Here is a 22,279-nt window from a genome sequence, read left to right on the forward strand (position 1 = left end):
CCCTAATTTCTGCAGACCCTTTACCAAGAACTGAGTCATTGCAACACCACGCTCAGCCAGCTGTCTCAGCACAAGAAAAGCTTTGCTGTGGTATGAGGTTTTGTGGGCTGCAAACTACATCTAGGTCAGCAAATTAAACTCCACAGGGTGGTTACCAAGTCCAGCTTCATCTAGCTAAAGGGCTGTCTGATTTCACCCTTGGATACAAGGCCCATCTGCGTGTGTTTAACGTACAACACTTCAGGCCTAAACCCCTCGATGACACATGCCTAAACTCAGAATCCTATTTACTCCACCAGGGCTCTGGGGTATGTGAGAGTAACAATACTCCATCCCAGCAGATACATTGAGATTTGTGTGTGTGTGTGTTGGGACAAAGTGGGGAAGTGGCGCTGTATTTCTTTGTTCCTCAGTTTCACTCACTGTTTCTTTCCTGCCACTTGTGTTTCTTTCCTGCCATGTTGACCCAATCATGAGCCTTTTTTCTCAGTTCCCTTTCATGGAAGTTTTTCAGAATGATTTCACAACAGATGGCCAACTGGTCTACTACCTAGATAGAGCTTTACAAAGAGAGTATCTAGATGGGGTAGGGTGTGTCACCTTGGTTCAGGAACTGGGTTGCAGATTTATAGTGGATAAAGTCTGCAGAGATTAAATCTTGTTAAAAATTCAAAACAAGCCAGCAAATACTTATGTGAAGGCCTGATGCTATCTGGGGCTCTGGAATACAGAAAAGAAAACCAGAGTGGCTGTCTTCCAGGAGCTCTTTAACTATGAAGGTAGGATTAACATTCTAGTGGATAGCTACATTTTTCACTACCTAGCACCCATGCATGCTTTTCCTGATAATAATACCCCAAGTTCACTCTGAGAAGAACCCCTCCTCCATCCTTAGTCTGTGTGCTTTCAATGCCTGGTTCTAGAGCTGAGGTATAGACTTAAGGCCAGGCCACAGTGACTGGTTTAGAGATGGGCATGAAGCCTAATAAAAGCCAATGATATACATGAGATGTTTGCTGATACTGTTTGGGGAAAGGTATGAGATACTTTTTGCTAGGATTACCACCAATAAGGATGATGTGAACCTGGAGCTGCCAAAAGCCACACGATGGAGCCTAAGAATGAGGCCAACACAGCAAAAGACAGATCAGAATGAAACAGAGAAACTGACTTCCTTGGTCAAGCCATTCTTGATGTTCCATATATTCCTAGACTTTTCTGCTAATTGTCCCAGTAGTTATTTTTATTTGTTTAAGCTAGTTAGATGGGGATTTCTTTAAGATGCCACTAAAATGCTCTGTGTTGCAACTAAAAGGTTGAATAGTGTCCCCCCCAAAATTCACATCCACCCAGAATTTCAGAATGTGACCTTATTTGAAAATATGGTCTTTGAAGATGTAATTAGCTAAGGATGTTAAGTCGAAATCATCTTGGATATAGGGTATGCCCCAAATCTAATGACTGGTATCCTTACAAGATGAGGCAAAGACTAAGAAAGACACAGAGACACAGAGAAGAAAGCCATGTGAGAGAGACAGGGGTTGGAGTCATGCTACTAAAGGCTTAGGAATGCCTGGTGCCACCAGAAGCTAGGAAGGGGCAGGGAAGTGTCCTCTGACAGAGCATTCAGAGGGAGCATGGTCCTTCTGACAGCTTGATTTTGAACTTCTAGCCTCTAACTGTAAAATTTCCATTGTTTTAAGCCAGGTTGTGTCCTTTGTTACAGCAGCCCTAGGAAACGAAAATACTGCAATATGTGAAATAATTCAATAATTCAATAATTTATTGGCACCTAATATGTGTCCAAAGAGGTTTTAGCATAAAATTCAGAGAAAAGTGATATGGAGACTGTAGAGGGATATTTGAGCTGGGACATCATGAAGCCTGAAGAACTGTCTGCCCCAACTACCTGCCCCACCATGGGTGCCTCTGGAAGTTCCTGGAGAAACTAGAATTTATGGTCTCTGAACTCCTCTTTCTGGCCTTCTGGCAGGCCATTCTCCTAACATATGGACTTCTTCAGCAAGAAAATGAGCTCTGTTGGATAGAATTGAAAATATTTCTCCTAGCTTGTTCTTTGTCTTTGTTTAGAGTGATTTTGGCCCAGTAGAATTTTTGTTTATTGGTCAAATTTTTAAATTTCTTTATGGCTAATTTTTTCCCCCCAATTCCCCTGTGTTTTCATCAAGTGTGCTGTACTGTGGAGTAAGTTATTTCTTTTCCAATTTTTTTCTTCTTGTGGTAAAATACACGTAACATACAATTTATTATCTTTCTTTCTTTTTTTTTTTTTGGCTGCATCGTGCAGCTTGTGGGATCTTAGTTCCCCAACCAGTGATCGAACCCAGGCCCCCAGCAGTGGAAGTATGGAGCCCTAACCACTGGACCACCAGGGAATTCCCTTAATCATTTTTAAATATATAGTTCATGGTATTAAGTACATTCGTATTTTTATGTAACCATCAACACCATCCATCTCCAGACCTCTCTTCATCTTACAAAACTTTAATTATACCCATTGAACAATAACTCCCCATTTCACCCTTCACCCAGCCCCTGGCAACCACCATTCTACTTTTTGTCTCTATGATTTTGACTAAGTAAAACGTAGCTTTCTTTTATCTTTACTGTGTGTCCCTTCACTGTACTTCCATCACCTTTATTGGGTGTTCCCAAAAAATAGCAACAGTCATAATAGTACCATTTGTTGTGTCCAGGCATTGTACCCAGGGCTTAAGTACAACGGCTCTAATCTTTCCAGTATCTCTACAAGGCAGGTAGTATTCTGCCCATTTTACAGAGGAGGAAAGTGTGGTCCAAAGAAGTTACACAAATTGCCCCAGTTAAGGGTCTCACAGCTCTTAATTGGAAAAGGAAAAAGTTGTGTTCACATTTGTCCAAGCCAAAGCCACAGCTCCTCCTACAATACCATTCAGAAGCCTTCTGTCTATGCCCTCAGACTACAGACTGCTGATCTTGTCTCTCAAATGTTGATTATTCTATACAAATAGAGGGAGAGATATACCATGTTCTTGGATTGGAAGAATCAACATTGTGAAAATGACTCTACTACCCAAAGCAATCTACAGATTCAATGCAATCCCTATCAAACTACCACTGGCATTTTTCACAGAACTAGAACAAAAAATTTCACAATTTGTATGGAAACACAAAAGACCCCGAATAGCCAAAGCAATCTTGAGAACGAAAAATGGAGCTGGAGGAATCAGGCTCCCTGACTTCAGACTATACTACAAAGCTACAGTAATCAAGACAGTATGGTACTGGCACAAAAACATAAATATAGATCAATGGAACAGGATAGAAAGCCCAGAGATAAACCCACGCACATATGGTCACCTTACCTTTGATAAAGGAGGCAAGAATATACAGTGGAGAAAAGACAGCCTCTTCAATAAGTGGTGCTGGGGAAACTGGACAGCTACATGTAAAAGTATGAAATTAGAACACTCCCTAACATCATACACAAAAATAAACTCAAAATGGATTAAAGACCTAAATGTAAGGCCAGAAACTATCAAACTCTTAGAGGAAAACATAGGCAGAACACTCAATGACATAAATCACAGCAAGATCCTTTTTGACCCACCTCCTAGAGAAATGGAAATAAAAACAAAAATAAACAAATGGGACCTAATGGAACTTAAAAGCTTTTGCACAGCAAAGGAAACCATAAACAAGACGAAATGGGAGAAAATATTTGCAAATGAAGCAATTGACAAAGGATTAATCTCCAAAATTTATAAGCAGCTCATGCAGCTCAATAACAAAAAAACAAACAACCCAATCCAAAAATGGGCAGAAGACCTAAATAGACATTTCTGCAAAGAAGATATACAGATTGCCAACAAACACATGAAAGAATGCTCAACATCAGTAATCATTAGAGAAATGCAAATCAAAACTACAATGAGATATCATCTTACACTGGTCAGAATGTCCATCATCAAAAAATCTAGAAACAATAAATGCTGGAGAGGGTGTGGAGAAAAGGGAACCCTCTTGCACTGTTGGTGGGAATGTAAATTGATACAGCCACTATGGAGAACAGTATGGTGGTTCCTTAAAAAACTACAAATAGAACTACCATACGACCCAGCAATCCCACTACTGGGCATATACCCTGAGAAAACCATAATTCAAAAAGAGTCATGGGCTTCCCTGGTGGCGCAGTGGTTGAGAGTCCGCCTGCCGATGCAGGAGACACGGGTTCGCGCCCCGGTCCGGGAAGATCCCACATGCCGCGGAGGGGCTAGGCCCGTGAGCTATGGCCGCTGAGCCTGCGCGTCCGGAGCCTGTGCTCCGCAACAGGAGAGGCCACAACAGTGAGAGGCCCGCGTACCGCAAAAAAAAAAAAAAAAAAAGAGTCATGTACCAAAATGTTCATTGCAGCTCTATTTACAATAGCCAGGACATGGAAGCAACCTAAGTGTCCATCAACAGATGAATAGATAAAGAAGATGTGGCACATATATACAATGGAACATTACTCAGCCATAAAAAGAAATGAAACTGAGTTATTTGTAATGAGGTGGATGGACCTAGAGTCTGTCATACAGAGTGAAGTAAGTCAGAAAGAGAAAAACAAATGCTGTATGCTAACACATGTATATGGAATCTAAGGGAAAAAAAAAAAAGGTCATGAAGAACCTAGGGGTAAGATGGGAATGAAGACACAGACCTACTAGAGCATAGACTTGAGGATATGGGGAGGGGGAAGGGTAAGCTGTGACAAAGTGAGAGAGTGGCATGGACATATATACACTACCAAACGTAAAATAGCTAGCTAGTGGGAAGTAGCCGCATAGCACAGGGAGATAAGCTAGGTGGTTTGTGACCACCTAGAGGGGTGGGATAGGGAGGGTGGGAGGGAGGGAGACGCAAGAGGGAAGAGATATGGGAACATATGTATATGTATAACTGATTCACTTTGTTATAAAGCAGAAACTAACACGCCATTGTAAAGCAATTATACTCCAATAAAAATGTTATAAAAAAAAGTTAATTATTCCTAGTTTGACCCTCATAGGAAAAACTTATTTTCAATTATTGCATATAACTTTTTCACCTTGTGTCCTAGTTACAAAACATAGCTCTATTAATATCACGGGAGAACAAAAGGAAATAGTTATTAAAAAGCAAATTCTATTCCCCTTGGTCAAATTCCAAAGTATAAGACAAGTATAGCCCCAGTGGCTCCCATGCTCTGGTCCCCCCTCCACTTTCTGCTCTCTCTCAGGTGGGTGACCTCCAGCTGCCATCTGGTTTTGTCCTAACTACAGGAAAGCACAAGAGAGTTTGAACTTTGCCCCATTTGAACTCTTTTTCCTGTGTGAGAGCTGTGCTTCATTTAAGGAAGTGCAAACAATGGTGAATGATACTTGTATGTTTGCTAGGGCTGCCCTAATGATGTGGCTTACATGACAGAAATGTTTCATACTTCTGGTGACTAGACATTTGAGGTGAAGGTGTGAGCAGGGTTAGTTTCTTTTGAGGCCTCTTCCCTTAGATTGTAGATAGCTGTCTTCTCCTTGTGCCTTCATATCGTGTATTAGTCTGCGTGGGCTGCCATAACAAAATACCATAGACTGTGTGGCTTAAACGACAGATATTTGTTTTCTCACAGCTCTGGAGGCCAGAGTCCAAGATGAAGGTGCTGGCCTGGTCGGGCTCTGGTGAGAGTTCCCTTCTTGGCTCAGAGGCAGTCACCTTCTCACTGTCTCCTCACATGGTGGAGAGGGTTCTAGGGGTCTCTTTCTCTCCTTACAAAAGGGTACTAATCCTGTCGTGAGGACCTGTCTTAGCTCAGGCTGCTATAACAAAATACCATAAACTGGGTGGCTTATAAACAACAGTTTATTCCTCATAGTTCTAGAGGCTGGAAGTCTAAGCTCAGAGTGCCAGCATTGGTCATGTTCTGCTGAGGGCCTTCTTCCAGGTTGCAGATTACTGACTTCTTGCATCCTCATGTGGCAAAGAGCAGAGCACAGGAAGCAAGCTCCCTTGTGACTCTTGGAAGGGCACTAATCCCATTCACGAGAGCTCCACCCCTATGACCTCATCTTATGCTTATTAGCACAGAAGCCAAACCAAAATCAGCAGTCCCCTGCCCTAAGCTTTCTCACCACCAGGATCTGCTTGTGGTAGCCAATGGCAACTCTTCTAGCTATTTTCTCTGATACTTATCTCCATGTTTAAGAATACTGTGCTTCTACTGCTATTTCTTTTGTTTTGTTTTCCTTTTTGGCCGCGCCACATGGCTTGCAGGATCTTAGTTCCACGACCAGGGATTGAACCCCGGGCCAAGGCAGTGAATGCACTGAGTCCTAACCACTGGACTGCCAGGGAATTCTCTACTGTTGTTTCTTAATTTATCATGTTTAGACATTCTCCACCGACTCTGGTAGGTGAGTACCTAACTCTCTCATGTACAGCCATCACTTCCCCTCCCCCATCATCCCAACATAGCACAACTTTGGAAGAATAAATAGTTGGTATTTACATTATAATGACTATACAAGTATCATTCACTGCTGAGCCAAGTGAATATTATTTATCTCTGTTCTCAGGCAGGCTTCAGTATTCCTAAAGTTAATGATGGCCTCGTTTTTTTAATTCATTTTATGTTCTATGACTCATCATTAGTGTTCTCTAAAAGCTTTAACATCTCTGCCAAAGGCCTTCCCATGATATTTTCCATATGGTCAAGCACATCAGCTCCATTTCTTCTTTCCCAGAGCCTCTCAGGAGGCCTCCTTCCTCCTGCACCCAAGCTGACTGGGCTCTGGCTTAATGCTCTGCTGTTAGTCCTAGGACTTTGCTCACACCTCAGTGATGGATACCCTAGTCCCTATGTTGAGGATCCCACCTCTCTCTCTCTCCCTCTCTCTCCTCCCTCACTTTAAAAAAATTTTTATTTCCTCCTTGTAATGAAGGAGGAAGTGTCTATTAGTGTCCTAATAAAATTCACTTGAGAGTGTACTCAGATAATTTTGTGATTGGGTGAAAAACTAGGCATTGCTTAGAGCACATCCTTTCTGAGTTTTCTGATTTTGATTCTATGGGGGCTCTGTGCATTTCATTGCCTTTGAGCTATTTCACAACTCTGTAAATTGTAGGTAATTGATAGCAATGCAAAATAATTCTTATCTAGAGATATACAAATAAATAACCCACAGTCCCTCTCCCCACCCCATACAAGGCTCCCTACAAAAGGCAGTTTCATATCCGTTTATAAATTCATTTCAAAATTCCTTTTTTCCATATAAATTTGTGCTTCCTTGACATCTTTAAAATGATTGTAACATCTTACTGTTTCCCTCATTAATAATGAGGTAAGATATTTTACATACGTTCATTTTATATTTGTGAGAGTCATGATTTTACCTTTAAAAAAAATATTCCTTTAATAGAAGTGTATTTTTAAAGTCACTGAAGTCTGAAAATATCTTTATTCTTCTTTCACACTTGAGTGATAGATGGGTTGGGTATAAAATTATAGGTAAAATACCCAATGCCACAACTATACCCCAATTAAAAAAAAAATCCAATGCCACTTTGACTCCTGTTTCTTTGCATATAACTAGTTTCCAACACTCCCCCTCCATCCTATTTGTTTGTTTGTTTGTTTGCTTCTTTATCCATGGGATTCAGAAATGTCATAATAATATGCTCTGGTGAGGGTCTTTTTCACTCATTCTGCCATGCACTTCAGTGGATCTTTACATCTAGAGACACTTGCCCTTCAGGTCTAGAAATAAATTTATATATGATTTTCTCTTCCTGGAACTCCTTATATTTGGATGTTGAATGCCTAAATAGATCTTCTAGCTCTCTCATCTTCCTCACCATTCTCATTATTGTATTAATTTGTTTCTCTACCTATTAATGAGGTTGAGTAGCTTCCATATTTAATTGTCCACTTAGCTTCTCAATTATTCTTTTTCTATTAAATAGAATTTTGATGTAAAACAATTGAATATAAACCGATAGCTCGTCAGTATATCACTACATTTCAAAGGATGACAATTTTGAGGAAGATTGATTTATATCACCTAGGTAAAATTGGTGCCTTGTCTTTTTTTTTTTTTGGCTGCGTTGGGTCTTCGTTGCTGCATGCGGGCTTTCTCTGGTTGTGGCGAGCGGGGGCTACTCTTTGTTGCGGTGCGCGGGCTTCTCACTGTGGTGGCTTCTCTTTTTGTGGAGCACAGGCTTTAGGCTCGCGGGCTTCAGTAGTTGCAGCACGCAGTCTCAGTAATTGTGGCTCGTGGGCTCTAGAGCACAGGCTCAGTAGTTGTGGTACATGGGCTTATTTGCTCTGCGGCATGTGGGATCTTCCCGGACCAGGGCTCAAACCCGTGTCCCCTGCATTGGCAGGCGGAGTCTCAACCACTGCGCCACCAGGGAAGTCCCACCTTACTTGTGTTGCTAGCCACAGAATTTCCAACATTTTATACACAATCTGGCATATAATAGTTGCTAAATATATCTTTGTTGAATAAACCCTCAACTTATAGATTCCTACTAAATCCTAATCTAGTTCTTCCTCCAGGGTTAAATAGTAAATAATCTTTTTTAACTTTTCATTCTGGAAAAATAAAAATAATATTTTTCAAGTATTTGCTATTTGTCCTGTTCTAAGCTCTTTAGGTGTGGTGATTAATTTAATCCTTACAACAATCCAATGAGATAGGTATTATTACTATCTGCATTTTGAAGGTAAAGAAATTTATCTGAAAGCTTCATTAGCTGAGCTGATATTTGGCTCCAAAGATTATACTTTTAACCATCATATTAGATGCCTCTTTGGTTGGCTCAGCTCACAATCCAATTCTGATCTATTTATAGTAGCTGTCAGGCACACATTGTTGAGAAGAATTCTGGGGCAGCATTTAGGTTGCATGGAAAAAATAATCTGCCTTGATTGATTAATGATGTCTGCCACAGGCCCAGGAATGGCGAGTCAGGGTTGTTTTTTTTTTTTAAACACTGCTTACTCATTCCTTGGAGAAAGAGATTATCTTTGGGGTTATACATAGCTCTAGTGCTTTTGAAATTAGGGCATGTTGACATCCAAAGTGTTTAAAGGCTGCTTTGTTTCTTTGCTGTAGCAGGAGAATATTTTAACTGCCTGTTTATAATTTATCTGAGAGAAGCACTGGTAATTAGGCATCTGATCACTCCTCTGATTCCCTTGCTTCTTCCTTTTCCTGTGATAACAGAAAGTCAGGAAAATAATCACATTGCCTCATGATACCAGTGGGCCATATAAAAAGCCCCGTGATGTTGTTTTTCCAATCACTGGTTTTCTTGACAGCCAGCATTTAAACCATTCCAAACACCCCTCCCGTCAATCGTTAGAAATGACCTTAGGATTGGTCTCTTTACTAACCTTCCTACTACGTCCCAAACAGTTTTACAACTTGGCTTCAGCTGCAGGGCAGTCCAGCTTTTAAAGGAATTATATCCCTTTCCCAGAATAGCCATTAAACAGAACTTAACACAGTTTTAAGGGAGGTATAAAGTGACTTTTTCCCATCCTTCCCCACTTTTCAAAGTGCACTTTTACACTCAGAACCAGCATCTATTTGTCTAGGACAGTTTATAAGGTGTTCACTATTCACTTTCTCATCCTTTAACAATTTTTTTTTCAGCTAAATAATATACATTTATTGAGAATTCCTGGGATGGCTGTTATTTCCTCTTAACTACAGGGCAGGGAACCAAGCAGAGAAAAAAAAATCACCAAGAAAGCCCACGGCCCTGATTCCTCTGGCTGAGCAAAGGGAAGAGGAAAGTTGCTCCAGGGGGCAGTGCTCACGAAGGCAACAGCATTTTGCAGGAGGCCTGCGGAGGAAGTCCCATGACACCGGGGGTGGGTGGAGGCTGCTTCTCCCCCGGTGGCTCCTCTATTTCAGTTTCTTGAAGGGGCTCTTCTGGCCCTTGATGACGCCTTTCTCTTGGAAGTTCCACAGGGCCATCAACAGAAAGCCAAGTGTGGGCCCGGGTTGTAATAAGCATCTTGGAGATGGTGGGGCTGCTCAGACCTTGCCCACTTTGCGACGGACAGGGCTCCCACTGAGGGGGATGCTATGCGCCAAGCGTCCCCCATCAGGGCGAAGAAGGAAGACCTCGGGCTGCCTCCCAGACAGATGCTGCAGGTCAGCAGACCCCCACAGAGCCTCCGGAGGGACCCTTCCCACTTCAGCTATCCAGTCCGCGGCCCTCCTGTAAGGCGGACAGCCTGCTGCACCCGGGAAGGAGGGGCATCTCGTCTTCCTGTTGACACGGCACCTCCTGGGACGGTGCTCACATGTAAGACAAGAAGCTTCCACCACCCCTCTGCCATCTGCTGTATCCCATGATCTACGATGTTCAAGCTCAGCCCCAGAGAGCCCCCTCCAGCACGCATCCCACAGACCTGCCCCGATCTTGGCATGCACAGCAAACCCACAGCCAAATGGGCCCGATCTGAACACATCTTCAAGGCCCGGACCCTCGCTGGGTGTTCCTTTTCTGCTGTTATTTATTTGTAATGTTGTTAATGTGAAATCACATATGTATAGTTTAAAAACAATACTAAAGCCAATCCCCTAGTACTCATAACCCAGGTTAAGAAATATAACATTAGTAAAGCTTTGGGGCTTGTGTTAGTTTCCCATGGCTGCCGTAACACATGATCACAAACTGAGTGGCTTAAAACAAGGGAAGTTTATTCTCTCACAGTTCTGGGGGCTAGAAGTCTGCAGTCAAGGTGTCTGAAGGCTCCTGAGGAAAGTCTGTGCCTTTTCCTGCTTCTGGTGGCTCCCAGCAATCCTTGGCTTGTAGCTGCAGCACTCCAATCTCTGCTTCCATGGTCACTGGCCTTCTTCCCTCTACTTTCTCTTATAAAGACACCAGTCATCGGATTAGGACCCACTCTAATCCAGTCAGTATGACCCATCTTAACTTGATTAAGTCTGCAAAGATGCTCTTTCCAAATAAAGTCACATTCACAGGCAATGGGGGTGAGGACTTGAACATATTTTGGGGGGACACAATTCAATGTCCTACAGAGCCCTTGCTGTGTTCTCCTCCATCATATTCCTTCCCCAAAGAGGTAACCACTTGGCTGATTTTTGCATTAATCTTTTTTTTTTTAACCTTTAAAATAGTTCGTCACCTAAATCTGTATACCTAACACAAAAATTGTTGAGTTTTGAAACGCTGAGTTTTAAGCACAAGTCTAGCTGAATAAGGTAAGGGCAGTACTGCCGTTTCTGGATGAAGGCTCCCACGATGAGATGCTCCAAAAAGAGTCTTCAGCTCAGAAAGTGTTCAGAGCCCCGCTGGGGGAGAGTGTGTAGTTTGGAAAACTCAGCACTCACCAGAATTAGGGCACTTGTGTGGACAAGAGACTGGGCCCCTGGCAGGAAGATGGCTGGGTAAGTGGGCTGCATCCTGAGTGCTGGTAAGCTCACACGGGATGGTGGGGAGCCCCTAGGATGGCTCCCATGATCCCTCCCTCGCCTTCACTCCCACTTCCAGAGGGACTGGGGCTGATGCTCCTGTACACTCTAGGGATTCCATGGCTTCTCGCTTTCCCACCGGCCCCCTGTGACTCCGCCTTTCAGCTCTGCCACTTCACCCTCCTCCTGGGTTTGTATATTATCGCTTAAATCCCTCTGCTGTAGTTTGAGTGGAGTTTCATTAGGGAAAAGATGCATGTGTTCAATGTACCGTCTCCACCTTGAGAGCTTTCTCTTGGTCTCACTTTTCTACTGAGCTGTGTTTTAGGATTTCCTCCTTCGTTCACTCAATCTGATGTCTGCAAGGCTGGGCTGTCAGGAGGGACAGAGCTGACAGTAGTTGAGCTGACAGTAGTTGGGGAGACAGACAAGGAAATCGGTCGTTATGACGCAGCAGTAGTGCTTAAAATATGGTTCCTGGACCACCTATGCAAGCATCTCCCTGACGTTTCGTCAAAATGCTGAGACCTGAAGGTCGGGCCCAGGGAGGATAAAGACTCCAGACGGGGGAGCAGCCGTCAGCTATTTGAGGCTGGTTGGAGCCAAGGCTGGGGAAGCCCACCCAGAAAAAGTGTGAGGGGCCATGCACTGGCCAAGGACTGAGTGGGGAGAACAGCAGTACCTGTGGGCTGAGCACAGGGGGAGACTGAGAAGAAGAGGTGGGAAGATGGCGTGTATGTTGACGGCTGTCATAAAGGTTCCAAAATCCAGGTTTTCAAAAGTAGCACAGAAACCAGTCCTGTGTGATCCCCTTACATGAGGTACCTAGGGTCGTCAAATTCAGAGAAACAGAAGGCAGAATGGTGCTTACCAGGGGCGGGGGGAGGCGGGGCGGCGGGAAGCAGAGTTTAACAAGTATAGACTTTTAGTTTTGCAAAAAGTCTGAAGACTGGTTGCACAACAATGTGCATATATTCAACACCGCTGGACTGCACGCTTAAAACTGGTTAAGATGATCAATTTTATGTTATGTGTTTGGGTTTTTTTTTTTTACCACAACAAAAAATAATTTAAAAAGAAAAGAAAAAGTAACACAGAAAGCAGGGCCTGTTTCTAACCTTCAAAAGTTCCTTGATTGGACTTCCCTGGTGGCGCAGTGGATAAGAATCCGCCTGCCAATGCAGGGGACACGGGTTCAATCCCTGGTCTGGGAATATCCCACATGCCACGGAGCAATTAAGCCCATGCGCCACAACTACTGAGCCTGTGCTCTAGAGCCCACAAGACACAACTACTGAAGCCTGCGTGCCACAACTACTGAAACCTGTGTGCCTAGGGCCCGTGCTCCGCAACAAGAGAAGCCAGAGAAGCCCACACACCGCAACAAAGAGTAGCCCCCGCTCGATGCAACTAGAGAAAGCCCGCACGCAGCAGCGAAGACTCAACACAGCCAAAAAAAAAAAAAAAAAGTTCCTTGATTCTTTACCCTTTTGTGATCAGGCTGACTCAGCAGACCAGCGTTCCCCAAATGACGACAAAGCTCCAGTGTCTGCTCATCGCCACTGGGGCGTGAGGGACTTTGTCTCCCCTACTTATCCAAGAGCACCCCCGGACACCGCATGCCAGGAGACGCAATCTAAGTAAAGGCTTGAGCCGGAAGCCAGGTCTCAGCATCTCCTCCAACCGTGTTGCCCCCTTCCTGTCCAGCACCCCCAGCTAATCAACCAAAGCTCCGTCTTGTGTGGCAGTTCCTGAGGTTTGCCTGTCACCAAAAGCTTCTGCTTTGTCTCCAAGGGCTCCAGTGTCCACTTTGGGTTCTGTGGTTTAGCCTCTGGAAATTCAAATGGATTCTGGCTGAATTCTGTCACAAGATGGACTCTACACCCTGCCTCCTTGGTGCTCTGAGTAGGCCAGGTTGGGGGCATGATGGGTTATCAGGCTAGTAGGAGGGGAACGTAACTTGAGAGGCCCAGTGCATGTGGGGCCTCGAGATGGGGTCCAGCTACAGGGCCTGGCTCTGGGGAGCAGCACAGAAAGGTCTAGAGCTTCATTCAAGAAGTCACAGACTCTAATATAGTAAAATAATTAGAGCCAACACTTAGCACCAACAATGTGCCGGGCATCCTTCCAAGACCTTAATATTGATATGTGTGCGCGAACTCAATGAATTCTCCCAGTGAACTTATGAGGTCAGTTCTACAGCCGACTTTACTGCTGTAGAAACAAGAGCACAGGGACAGGGTCTCTCTTTGCTGCATCTGCTGTGAGAATGAAAGCAATCAGGCAGTCGACGGTCCAGAAAATGTAGACATCACTCAGAGGGATGCACAGGTGTCACGAAGGGCCCCACAGGAGGCTGCAGAGGGATTTGAATCACATCAGGGTCAAACTCAGTCTCCTTGGAAGGAAAAAGAAGAGGCTCTGGGTGGACAAATGGTGGGGAAATAGGAAGGAACTGGCTGTGGTTTGCACTGTCGGTTGTCACGTACAGAATGTAATGGAGGGTGTTACCCCGGCTTCCGTTCCAAGATGAGATCTGTGTGCTTCCCCATCACCGTTGTCATTCAAGAGGACAGGTCTCTGGTTGAAATCTGGAATTTCTTGTATGAGAAATATATCAGCAGCGTTTGAAAGTATTTGAACCAGGCGTTGCTTGTTCAGTGTCTCAAGCCCAGAAAGAGGAGTTAATTCTTAAAGGAAAAGACATTGAACTTGTATCAAATTCAGGTTGTTACTTTGATCCTGCAAGCCACAACGGTTAGAAGGAAACCCGGACACTTCTGGATGGTATATGAACAAGTCTCTGAAAAAGGAACAGTTCAGCAGGCTGATGGAGATCTACGAGTTGTCTGGCTATGGAAAATAACTAGATGGCGGATCATTCTTAAGACCTATTTCTAATACGTTTGGTGTTTTTTTTTTTTTTGCGGTACGCGGGCCTCTCACTGTTGTGGCCTCTCCCGTTGTGGAGCACAGGCTCCGGACGTGCAGGCTCAGCGGCCATGGCTCACGGGCCCAGCCGCTCAGCGGCATGTGGGATCTTCCCGGACTGGGGCATGAACCCGCGTCCCCTGCATCGGCAACTGGACTCAACCACTGCGCCACCAGGCAAGCCCCCTATTTCTAATATTTTAAAGATGTAGTAAAGGCCCTCTATTGAAGGATCAAAAGGACGGGGAGGTTGAACTACTTGCCCAAGGTAACCCTGTCAATGCAAGGCAGAGCCAGATCTAAACCCAATCAGGCAGACTCCCGAATTGGCACCCTTATCCACCCTGCCACCTCTCTCCCAGCTGCTCGTCTTCAGGTGGCAAATCAGACAGACAGCCCCTCAGTGGGGAAGCCAGAAGAGTCCAGAGCCCGGCTGGGGTCCGTCATGGTTCCAGATAATCCGATGGTGTAGAGAAGGGTTCAGCCAGCCAGTGGGTTGGGTCAGAGAGTTCCAACCCCAGAAGGGGCTGGGCTAGAGCTAGGCAGGGAACAGGGCAGGTTGCAGTCCCAGCAAAGGGCACCTGGGCCCCTTTGGCTCTGAGCCATTTCCCTGTTTCTGGGCTGGGACCCCAATGGGCCAACTTGAGAAGTATAAAAACTGTGACAGCAGGGCTATGACACAGACATGTAGAATTTGCTCTGTGGCCCCGAACCTGTCTCATAGCAGCAAACATAGCAACACAGGCAACCTGGTTGGCACCTGGCTTCTGGGCCGAAGAGGGTGACTTAATGACAAGGTCTCATGGGTTGATGGAGATCAAGGAGAAAAGGGACAACGTGCTGGCGAGAGCACCAGTGGGTTCAGGATGGGAAAGGCAAGCAACACAGGGCAGGCATAGGTGGAGTCATCACCAGGGGCTGCAGCAAAGCCCCCAAAGTTTTAAAAGCCTTCAGGTTTCTGTGAACTATTGGGGCCTACAGATAAGACATTGCTTGAGTCTTGTAAGTGCTGGTCTCACAGCTCCTTTCCCATCGCACCTCAGCTGTTCCTCACCATGCCAAGCACCATGCCTAAGGCCTGGCCTCAGGGCCTTTGTACTTGCCACCCTCAACCTATAACACTCTTCCCCAGATATCGTCACTCCCCGCAGGCCTGTGCTCCAAGGAGGCTGATCAGGGAGGCCGTCCCTACAAAGAGCACCTCCCTTCCCTGCCCGCCCATCCTTTACTATCCCCTTGCCGTACGGACTGTGTTTTCCAAAGGTGCCGCAGCAATCTCTCCTACGCCACGTGTTCTTTCTCTGGCCCCTGGAATCTGGGGTCCCTGTCGCTGCTCTAACCAACAGAATACGACAGAAGTGACGCTGAGCCAGTCCCAGGCACTTCACAGCTCCAGCAGCCTCTGCTTCCTGCTTCGTGGAACACTTACCCTTGGAGCGCTCCTTCCAGAGCCCAGCTGCCAGGCTGAGAAGCTTGTGGGTAGGCCACAGGCAGATGTGCTGGTCAGCAGCCTCCCGAGCTCCTAGCCAGAGGTCAACATCCACGGCAGCCAAACGTGTGAGGCACCTCGATGTCCGACCCAGCTGGTCCTTCGGATGACTCGAGGCCCGGCCGGCATCTGGTTGCATCACTTGTGAGACCCCCAGCAAGACCCACCCGTATGGGCCCAGTCCACCAAAGAACCATGAGAGAGAATACAAAATTGTTGTTTTAGGCCACGGAGTTTCAGGGTGGTTTTTTTCCACAGCAGTAGTCATCTGGAGGATGCACCCTGCTTAACTAGTTTTCACAGCACCTATGCACTGCCTGATAGTATATAAGCTATTTGTTTATTGTCTTTTTCTCCCTCTTGTTTTTGTTTACTACTGTACTCTTAACACTTGAGAGTAGTGCCTGGCATGTAGTAGCTCAATAAATATTTTCTAAGTAGATGAATGAATCCAAAGACATTTTCCCCCAAATCACAAAGCAATAATCAACGTGATTCTATTAGTTCTCAAGAGGCTTAACACTGGGTCATCCTGAGCATAGGTTAGGGCATCAGATGTGGTTGTATTTATTCACTCAACAGCCATTTATTGAGCTTCTATTACGTGCTAGGCCCTAGAAATAAATCAGCGAACCAAAGCAAAAATTCCTGCCCTCATTCTAGTGGGGGAGCAGGCAATAATATAAATAAGGAAAGTATACCATATATTAGAAGAGGATAAGTTGCAAGGAAGAAAAATAAAGCAGAGAAGAGGGAGAGAGAGTCCTGGGGTCTGGCCGGAATGTTAAGTAAGGTGGCCCAGTGTATTGGTTTGCTAGGGCTGCCACAGCAAAGCACCACAAACTGGGAGGCTTAGACAACAGAAATGTATTGTCTCACAGTCCTGGAGGCTAGAAACCAAATAAGAGAGACAGATTCTCTGCAAGTATTTTGCAGTTTAGAATAATGTAATATGGTTTTAAGTTAATAAAACAAAAACTGAAAAATGAGACAGTACAGTAACAGAATGAGATGAAAAGGGAGGTTGCAGAGCTAAGGAAATAAATTGAAAATACTATGATTATAGATATAATAAATAAATTAGAAAAGAAAAAAATAATCATGGCTGAAAATCAAATTAACAGCATGGAGGAGAGACTTAAGATAAAAGAAGTCGAGGGAAAAGACACAGAGATTGAAGCAATTAGAAAGAATGTGATAGATATAGAAATCAAAGATGTTCTAACTTAAGGACAATTGATGTCCCTTGTGTACAGATCTCAACGAAAGGAACTTAAAATTATTCAGAGATATAATATAGATTTATTATAAATTTATAAATATACATTTCTCTGACTTGAATGAAAACTTAAATATGAATATTGAAAAGATCATGTATATGTCAGGAAATTTTGTTTTAGTATAACCAACATTGACATACCTGTTTAAGATTCTGAGTGTCAAGATTTAAAGGAAAAAAATTGTTCAGGGAATTCCCTGGTGGTCCAGTGGTTAGGACTCCACAGTCTTACTGTCCAGGGCCAGGGTTCGATCCCTGGTTGGAGAACTAAGATCCCAAAAGCCGAGCAGCACAGTCAAAAACAAGAAAAAAATTGTTCAAACGTTCTGGTAGAAGGAAAAATTAAAAACAGATCACTTCTAAAGGAGGGAAAAAATCAAGCTGGTCTCAGACTCCCCTTACAGCAACATTCAATGCCAAAGGACACAGAGTTGATCTAAAAAGAACTGAGAGGAAAAAGTGTGACCTAAGAATGTCACATTCAATCATAGAAGCAACAGGCCGACACTCTCAAACATGAAATAATTCAGAAACTATAGTCACTTCTTAAAAAAAAAAAAAGTATTGATGATAAAATCTATCCAAGAGATGAGTCAAAATAAAGAATTCTAGAATAGGGACATCACATAGTGGAATAGATGATAGGCACTGAATCCACTTAAAGAGAGAAACAGGACTAAAGGGAAAAGCAGTATACACAAAAACTGGGAGTGAGGAGAGGGGAAAAGGAAGGCAACGAAACAGTATTAATCACTTGATCTCTTCTAGTTTGGAGTAAATCAATTCTATTTAAAACTGAAATGTGATTTCAAAAACTAGTGAATTCAACCTCTAATGGTTATCATAATTCATAATTTTTTTTAGGCTTAGAAGATTATTTTAGGAATTAACATCTCTTGCAGTGAAGAAACATTTATCTTAAGTTGAACAATTTCTTCTGTTTCACTTTCTTCTTTAAATTCAAAAAAATTAAATAGACTTTCGATTTAAACCAGTATATATGGTAGAGTGCAGTAGCTTCCTAATTCTTCAGCTCTCCCTGCATCCATGCCCTTTCCCTGTAACTTTAGAGTTCTCCTCAGTTGAACTTTAGAGTTCTCCTAGTGAACTCTAAAGTGCCCTAGTGATGTCTGGGTTGGCCCTGTGTATCAGTCAGGTTCCAATCAGAGAAGCACACCTGGCATGAGTGGAGGAAGGGTGCAAATGTTTTCCTGTGCCCGATAATAAATATTCTAGGCTCCAGGAGCCACGTAGTTTCTGTCACACCTACACAACCTGGTCATTGAGCAGCCATAGATAATATGTAAATGAACAGGTGTGTCTGTGTTCCAATTAAACTTTATTTACAAAAACAGGTGGCAGGCTGGATTTGAGCCATGAGCCGTATGTAGTTTGCCAACTGCTGGGTTAATATGTAAGGAATTTACAGTGGAATGAGACCTTACATTTGGGGAAGTGAAGGTCCAGGAGGGAAGCTGGAAGATCATAGATAACGTCACCTATCAGTCAATCTGAAACCCAAGCACATCCAACCACCAAAGGGGAAGTGCAGAGGGAAAGTTCTTGGGGACATCAATGGGGCAAGCCATGGCTCTGAGTGGCTGCTGCTTCTCTGAGTTGCTGCCCAGTGACTAGTGGTGGACCTGAGGCCAACAGGATCAGCAGTTAGGTAGAAGAGCTGAAAGGGGTGGAAGAGGCAAGGACAAGACAGAACCGACCAGCACTTCTCTGTGTCTGTCATTGCATCTATCTGACTATGGTGACCTTCAGAGAGTAATGTCTGGTGCTTCATTCCTGCCTTTCAAACCTCATGTAAATTCCTCTTTGGGCTAGCTCTACAGGTACAGGGATTCTGGGAAATGTAGTTCCAATTGAGCCTATTTGACACAATACAAACCACCACAGTCCATCCCTTGTCAACTTCACATCCATACATACTTCTTTGAATCACATTTAACCTCCAAATAAACACAATAGCAAAATCATGCATTCACCTAACGTGATACAGTGATCTTTTATACAACCAAAACACATTAGCCCTCTTTCCAAAGGAGAGTACAAAGCACATAGTCTCTTTACCCATCTCTGGGTGATGTTCATTCCTCTTCTAGCTCATTCCCTCTCTGAGATCCTATAACTTCAATACTTAAATATAAAGTTGCCTTATTAGCACATCTCACTTAGATGGTAAGGGAATAAGAGGGAAAAAAGGAAATAAAAAAATTACACAGTCTAAGTTAAAGTAATGCAGTTCTGCTTGTCATGATTTCTATTTTTGGAGAGGAGCTACCTTTAAGGTTATACTTCTTAATAGTTTTGTTCATCCTGGATTTACCACCTTCGTCTTTTTCTTTTTTTTTTTTTTTTTTAATATTTATTTACTTATTTATTTGGTTGCACCAGGTCTTGGTTGTGGCAGGCAGGGTCCTTAGTTATGGCATGTGAACTCTTAGTTGCAGCATGCATGTGGGATCTAGTTCCCTGACCAGGGAGCAAACCCGGGCCCCCTACGTTGGGAGCACAGAGTCCCAACCACTGCGCCACCAGGGAAGTCCCTTTTTCTCCCTTAAGAAAGGGGAATAGGGAATTCCCTGGTGGTCCAGTGGGTAGGACTCCTCACTTTCATTGCTGAGGGCATGGGTTTGATCCCTCATTGGGGAACTAAGATCCCACAAGCCCTGTGGCGAGGCCAAAAATTTAAAAAACAAACAAACAAATAAATGTCAAACAAACAAAAAAAATTAGATATTCAAATACATTCACATTAAAGTAAGAAGAAATACTTATAACTACTACAGTCCTCATTTGTGTAACTTGTCACATGATGTAGCTGGTATTTAAAACTTCCTTCTCCTCTACCAATTCCATATCCCCTTTGTCTTCAGCAAGAATCTCAGCTGGTTCTTGCCTGACAAGGTGACCCAAACTTTCATTACTGAAGGTACTGTGACATCAATAATCCTACCTGGGGCTTCCCTGGTGGCGCAGTGGTTGAGAGTCCGCCTGCCGATGCAGGGCACACAGGTTCGTGCCCTGGTCCGGGAAGATCCCACATGCCGTGGAGCGGCTGGGCCCGTGAGCCATGGCCGCTGGGCCTGCGCGTCCGGAGCCTGTGCTCCGCAACGGGAGAGACCACAACAGTGAGAGGCCTGCGTACAGAAAAATAAAAATAAAAATAAAAAAAATAATCCTACCTGAATTGCTCTGTAATTTTCCATGAACTTTAATCACAGGACATAGTAGTTCTAAGAGGCGCCCCTGGGATCTTCTGCTTCCCAGACCTCCTCCTCACCCACATTGTGAAGTGGCCTTTCCACAATTCTATCAAGCCAGCTCCTTCCAGATAATGGGGGATATGCTCAGATCAATGAATTCCATGAGTAGGAGCCAACTGTCTCACTTCATTTGCAGTGAAATGAATTTCTAGTCAGAGCTGTTGCTGTGTGGAATAACTTAATGGTGGATAAGGCCCTCTGTAAGTCCACAGGTGGTAGTTTTGGCGAAGCATTGTGGGCAGGAAAGGCATATCTATAACCAGAGTAAGCATTCTAGTAAGAACAAAACTCTGCCCCTTCCTTGGTGAAAGTGGCCCAATGTAACCAATCTGTCACCAGGTAACTATCTGATCACCCTGGAGAATAGTGCCATATCAGGTCCTCTGTGTTGGTCTCTGGTGCTGGCAGACTGGGCACTTGGCTGTGGTTACAGCCAGATCAGCCTTGGTGAGTGGAAGTCCATGTTGACGACCCATGCATAAACTTTATCCCTGACATTGGGCAGTGGCTGGACTGGCTGGGGAAGGAGGCTGACTGACATCCACAGAATGACATTCTGTCCACCTGATTATTAAAATCCTCCTCTGCTGAGTCCACCCTTTCATTTCCATTCAGAGAAACCTATTTGCCTACCTGTTCTCCAGACCTCCTTGTCATCAATTTTCCAATCATGGTTCTTCCAAGTCCCTGACCGTCCAGCCAAACCAGTAGCCACAGCCCACGAATCGATGTAAACCCATACCTCTAGCCATTGCTCCTTCCAGGCAAAACAAACAACCAGATGAACTGCTCAAGTTCTGCCCACTGGGAAGATTTTCCTCCATCACTGTCCTCCAGATCTCTCCACAGTGGGATTGTAGCGCTGCATCTGTCTACTACGTGTGGCAAGGTTATCAGTGAGGGTGATTTCGCCTGCAAGGAACACAATATCCAACTAAAAGTGGCTTATATGATAAGGGACACATTCCAAGAACAACATCCAGGGGCAGAAAATGCAATGTCAACAACAAAATGTTACACTTTTTAAGAGTAAGTAAAACTGTCTCCAAAGCAGGGCGTCTTCCCTGAGCAAATACCACTTGGAGAGCAAATTCAAAAACAAAACTGGGTCTCGGCAAGAAAGAAGGTAGGAGGGCTGTGAATGGATATGAACCGTGAACAGGGTCTGCTCAGAAAGGTTAGCTCCTGTTCTATCTGGTTGGTTTGTTGTTTTTTCCTTTGTACTTGTCTATAAGGCTTGAACTTCTTGTTTTATTATGGTAAAAACACATGACATAAAATTTATCACTTTAACAACATTTAAGTGTACGGTTCGGTAGTATTTATGCACATTGTTGTATAGTAAATCTCTAGGACATTTTCACCTCTCAGAAATGAAATTCTGTACCCATTAAACAACTCCCTTTTCCCCCCTCCCCCGGAAACCACCCTTCTACTTTCCAAGAGTTGGACTACTTTGTGTACCTCGTGTAAGTGGAATCATAAGGTATTTGTCCTTTTGTGTCTGGCTTATTTCACTTAGCATAATGTCCTTAAGGTTCGTCCACCTAGGAGTATATGGCAGGATTTCCTTCTTTTTTAAGGCTGAATAATACTCCATTGTGTGTGTGTGTACCAATCACATTTTCTTTACCCATTCATGCATCAATGGACACTTAGGTTGCTTCCACCTCTTGGCTATGGTGAAAAACACCTGGGTATACAAATATCCCTTTGAGATCATGTTTTCAATTATTTTGGATATATGCCCGGAAGTGGTATTTCTGGATCATATAATAATTCTATTTTCCATTTTTTGAGGCAACTCTATACTGTTTTCCATGGTGGCTATACCATT

General features: G+C 44.0%; 1 protein-coding gene across 3 annotated transcripts in view; it reads right to left on the minus strand.

The window, feature by feature from the left end:
• KDM7A (lysine demethylase 7A) overlaps positions 1–22,279 on the minus strand; it is a gene marked incomplete at its 5' end in the record, with an annotated part of 160,877 nt that overhangs the window by 133,988 nt on the left and 4,610 nt on the right. For 2 of the 3 annotated variants that reach the window (XM_079930970.1, XM_079930971.1), the window contains 2 exons: positions 20,133–20,316; positions 21,185–21,354. In XM_079930970.1, the coding sequence (XP_079787096.1) occupies positions 20,133–20,316; positions 21,185–21,266 (266 nt within the window). Of the gene's footprint in view, positions 1–20,132; positions 20,317–21,075; positions 21,094–21,184; positions 21,355–22,279 lie in introns of those variants that run through there. The other variant, XM_079930973.1, reaches the window with a different exon arrangement.

This window comes from Stenella coeruleoalba (genome assembly GCF_951394435.1).
Source record: "Stenella coeruleoalba genome assembly, chromosome: 9".
In the NCBI taxonomy this organism is placed as follows: domain Eukaryota; kingdom Metazoa; phylum Chordata; class Mammalia; order Artiodactyla; family Delphinidae; genus Stenella; species Stenella coeruleoalba.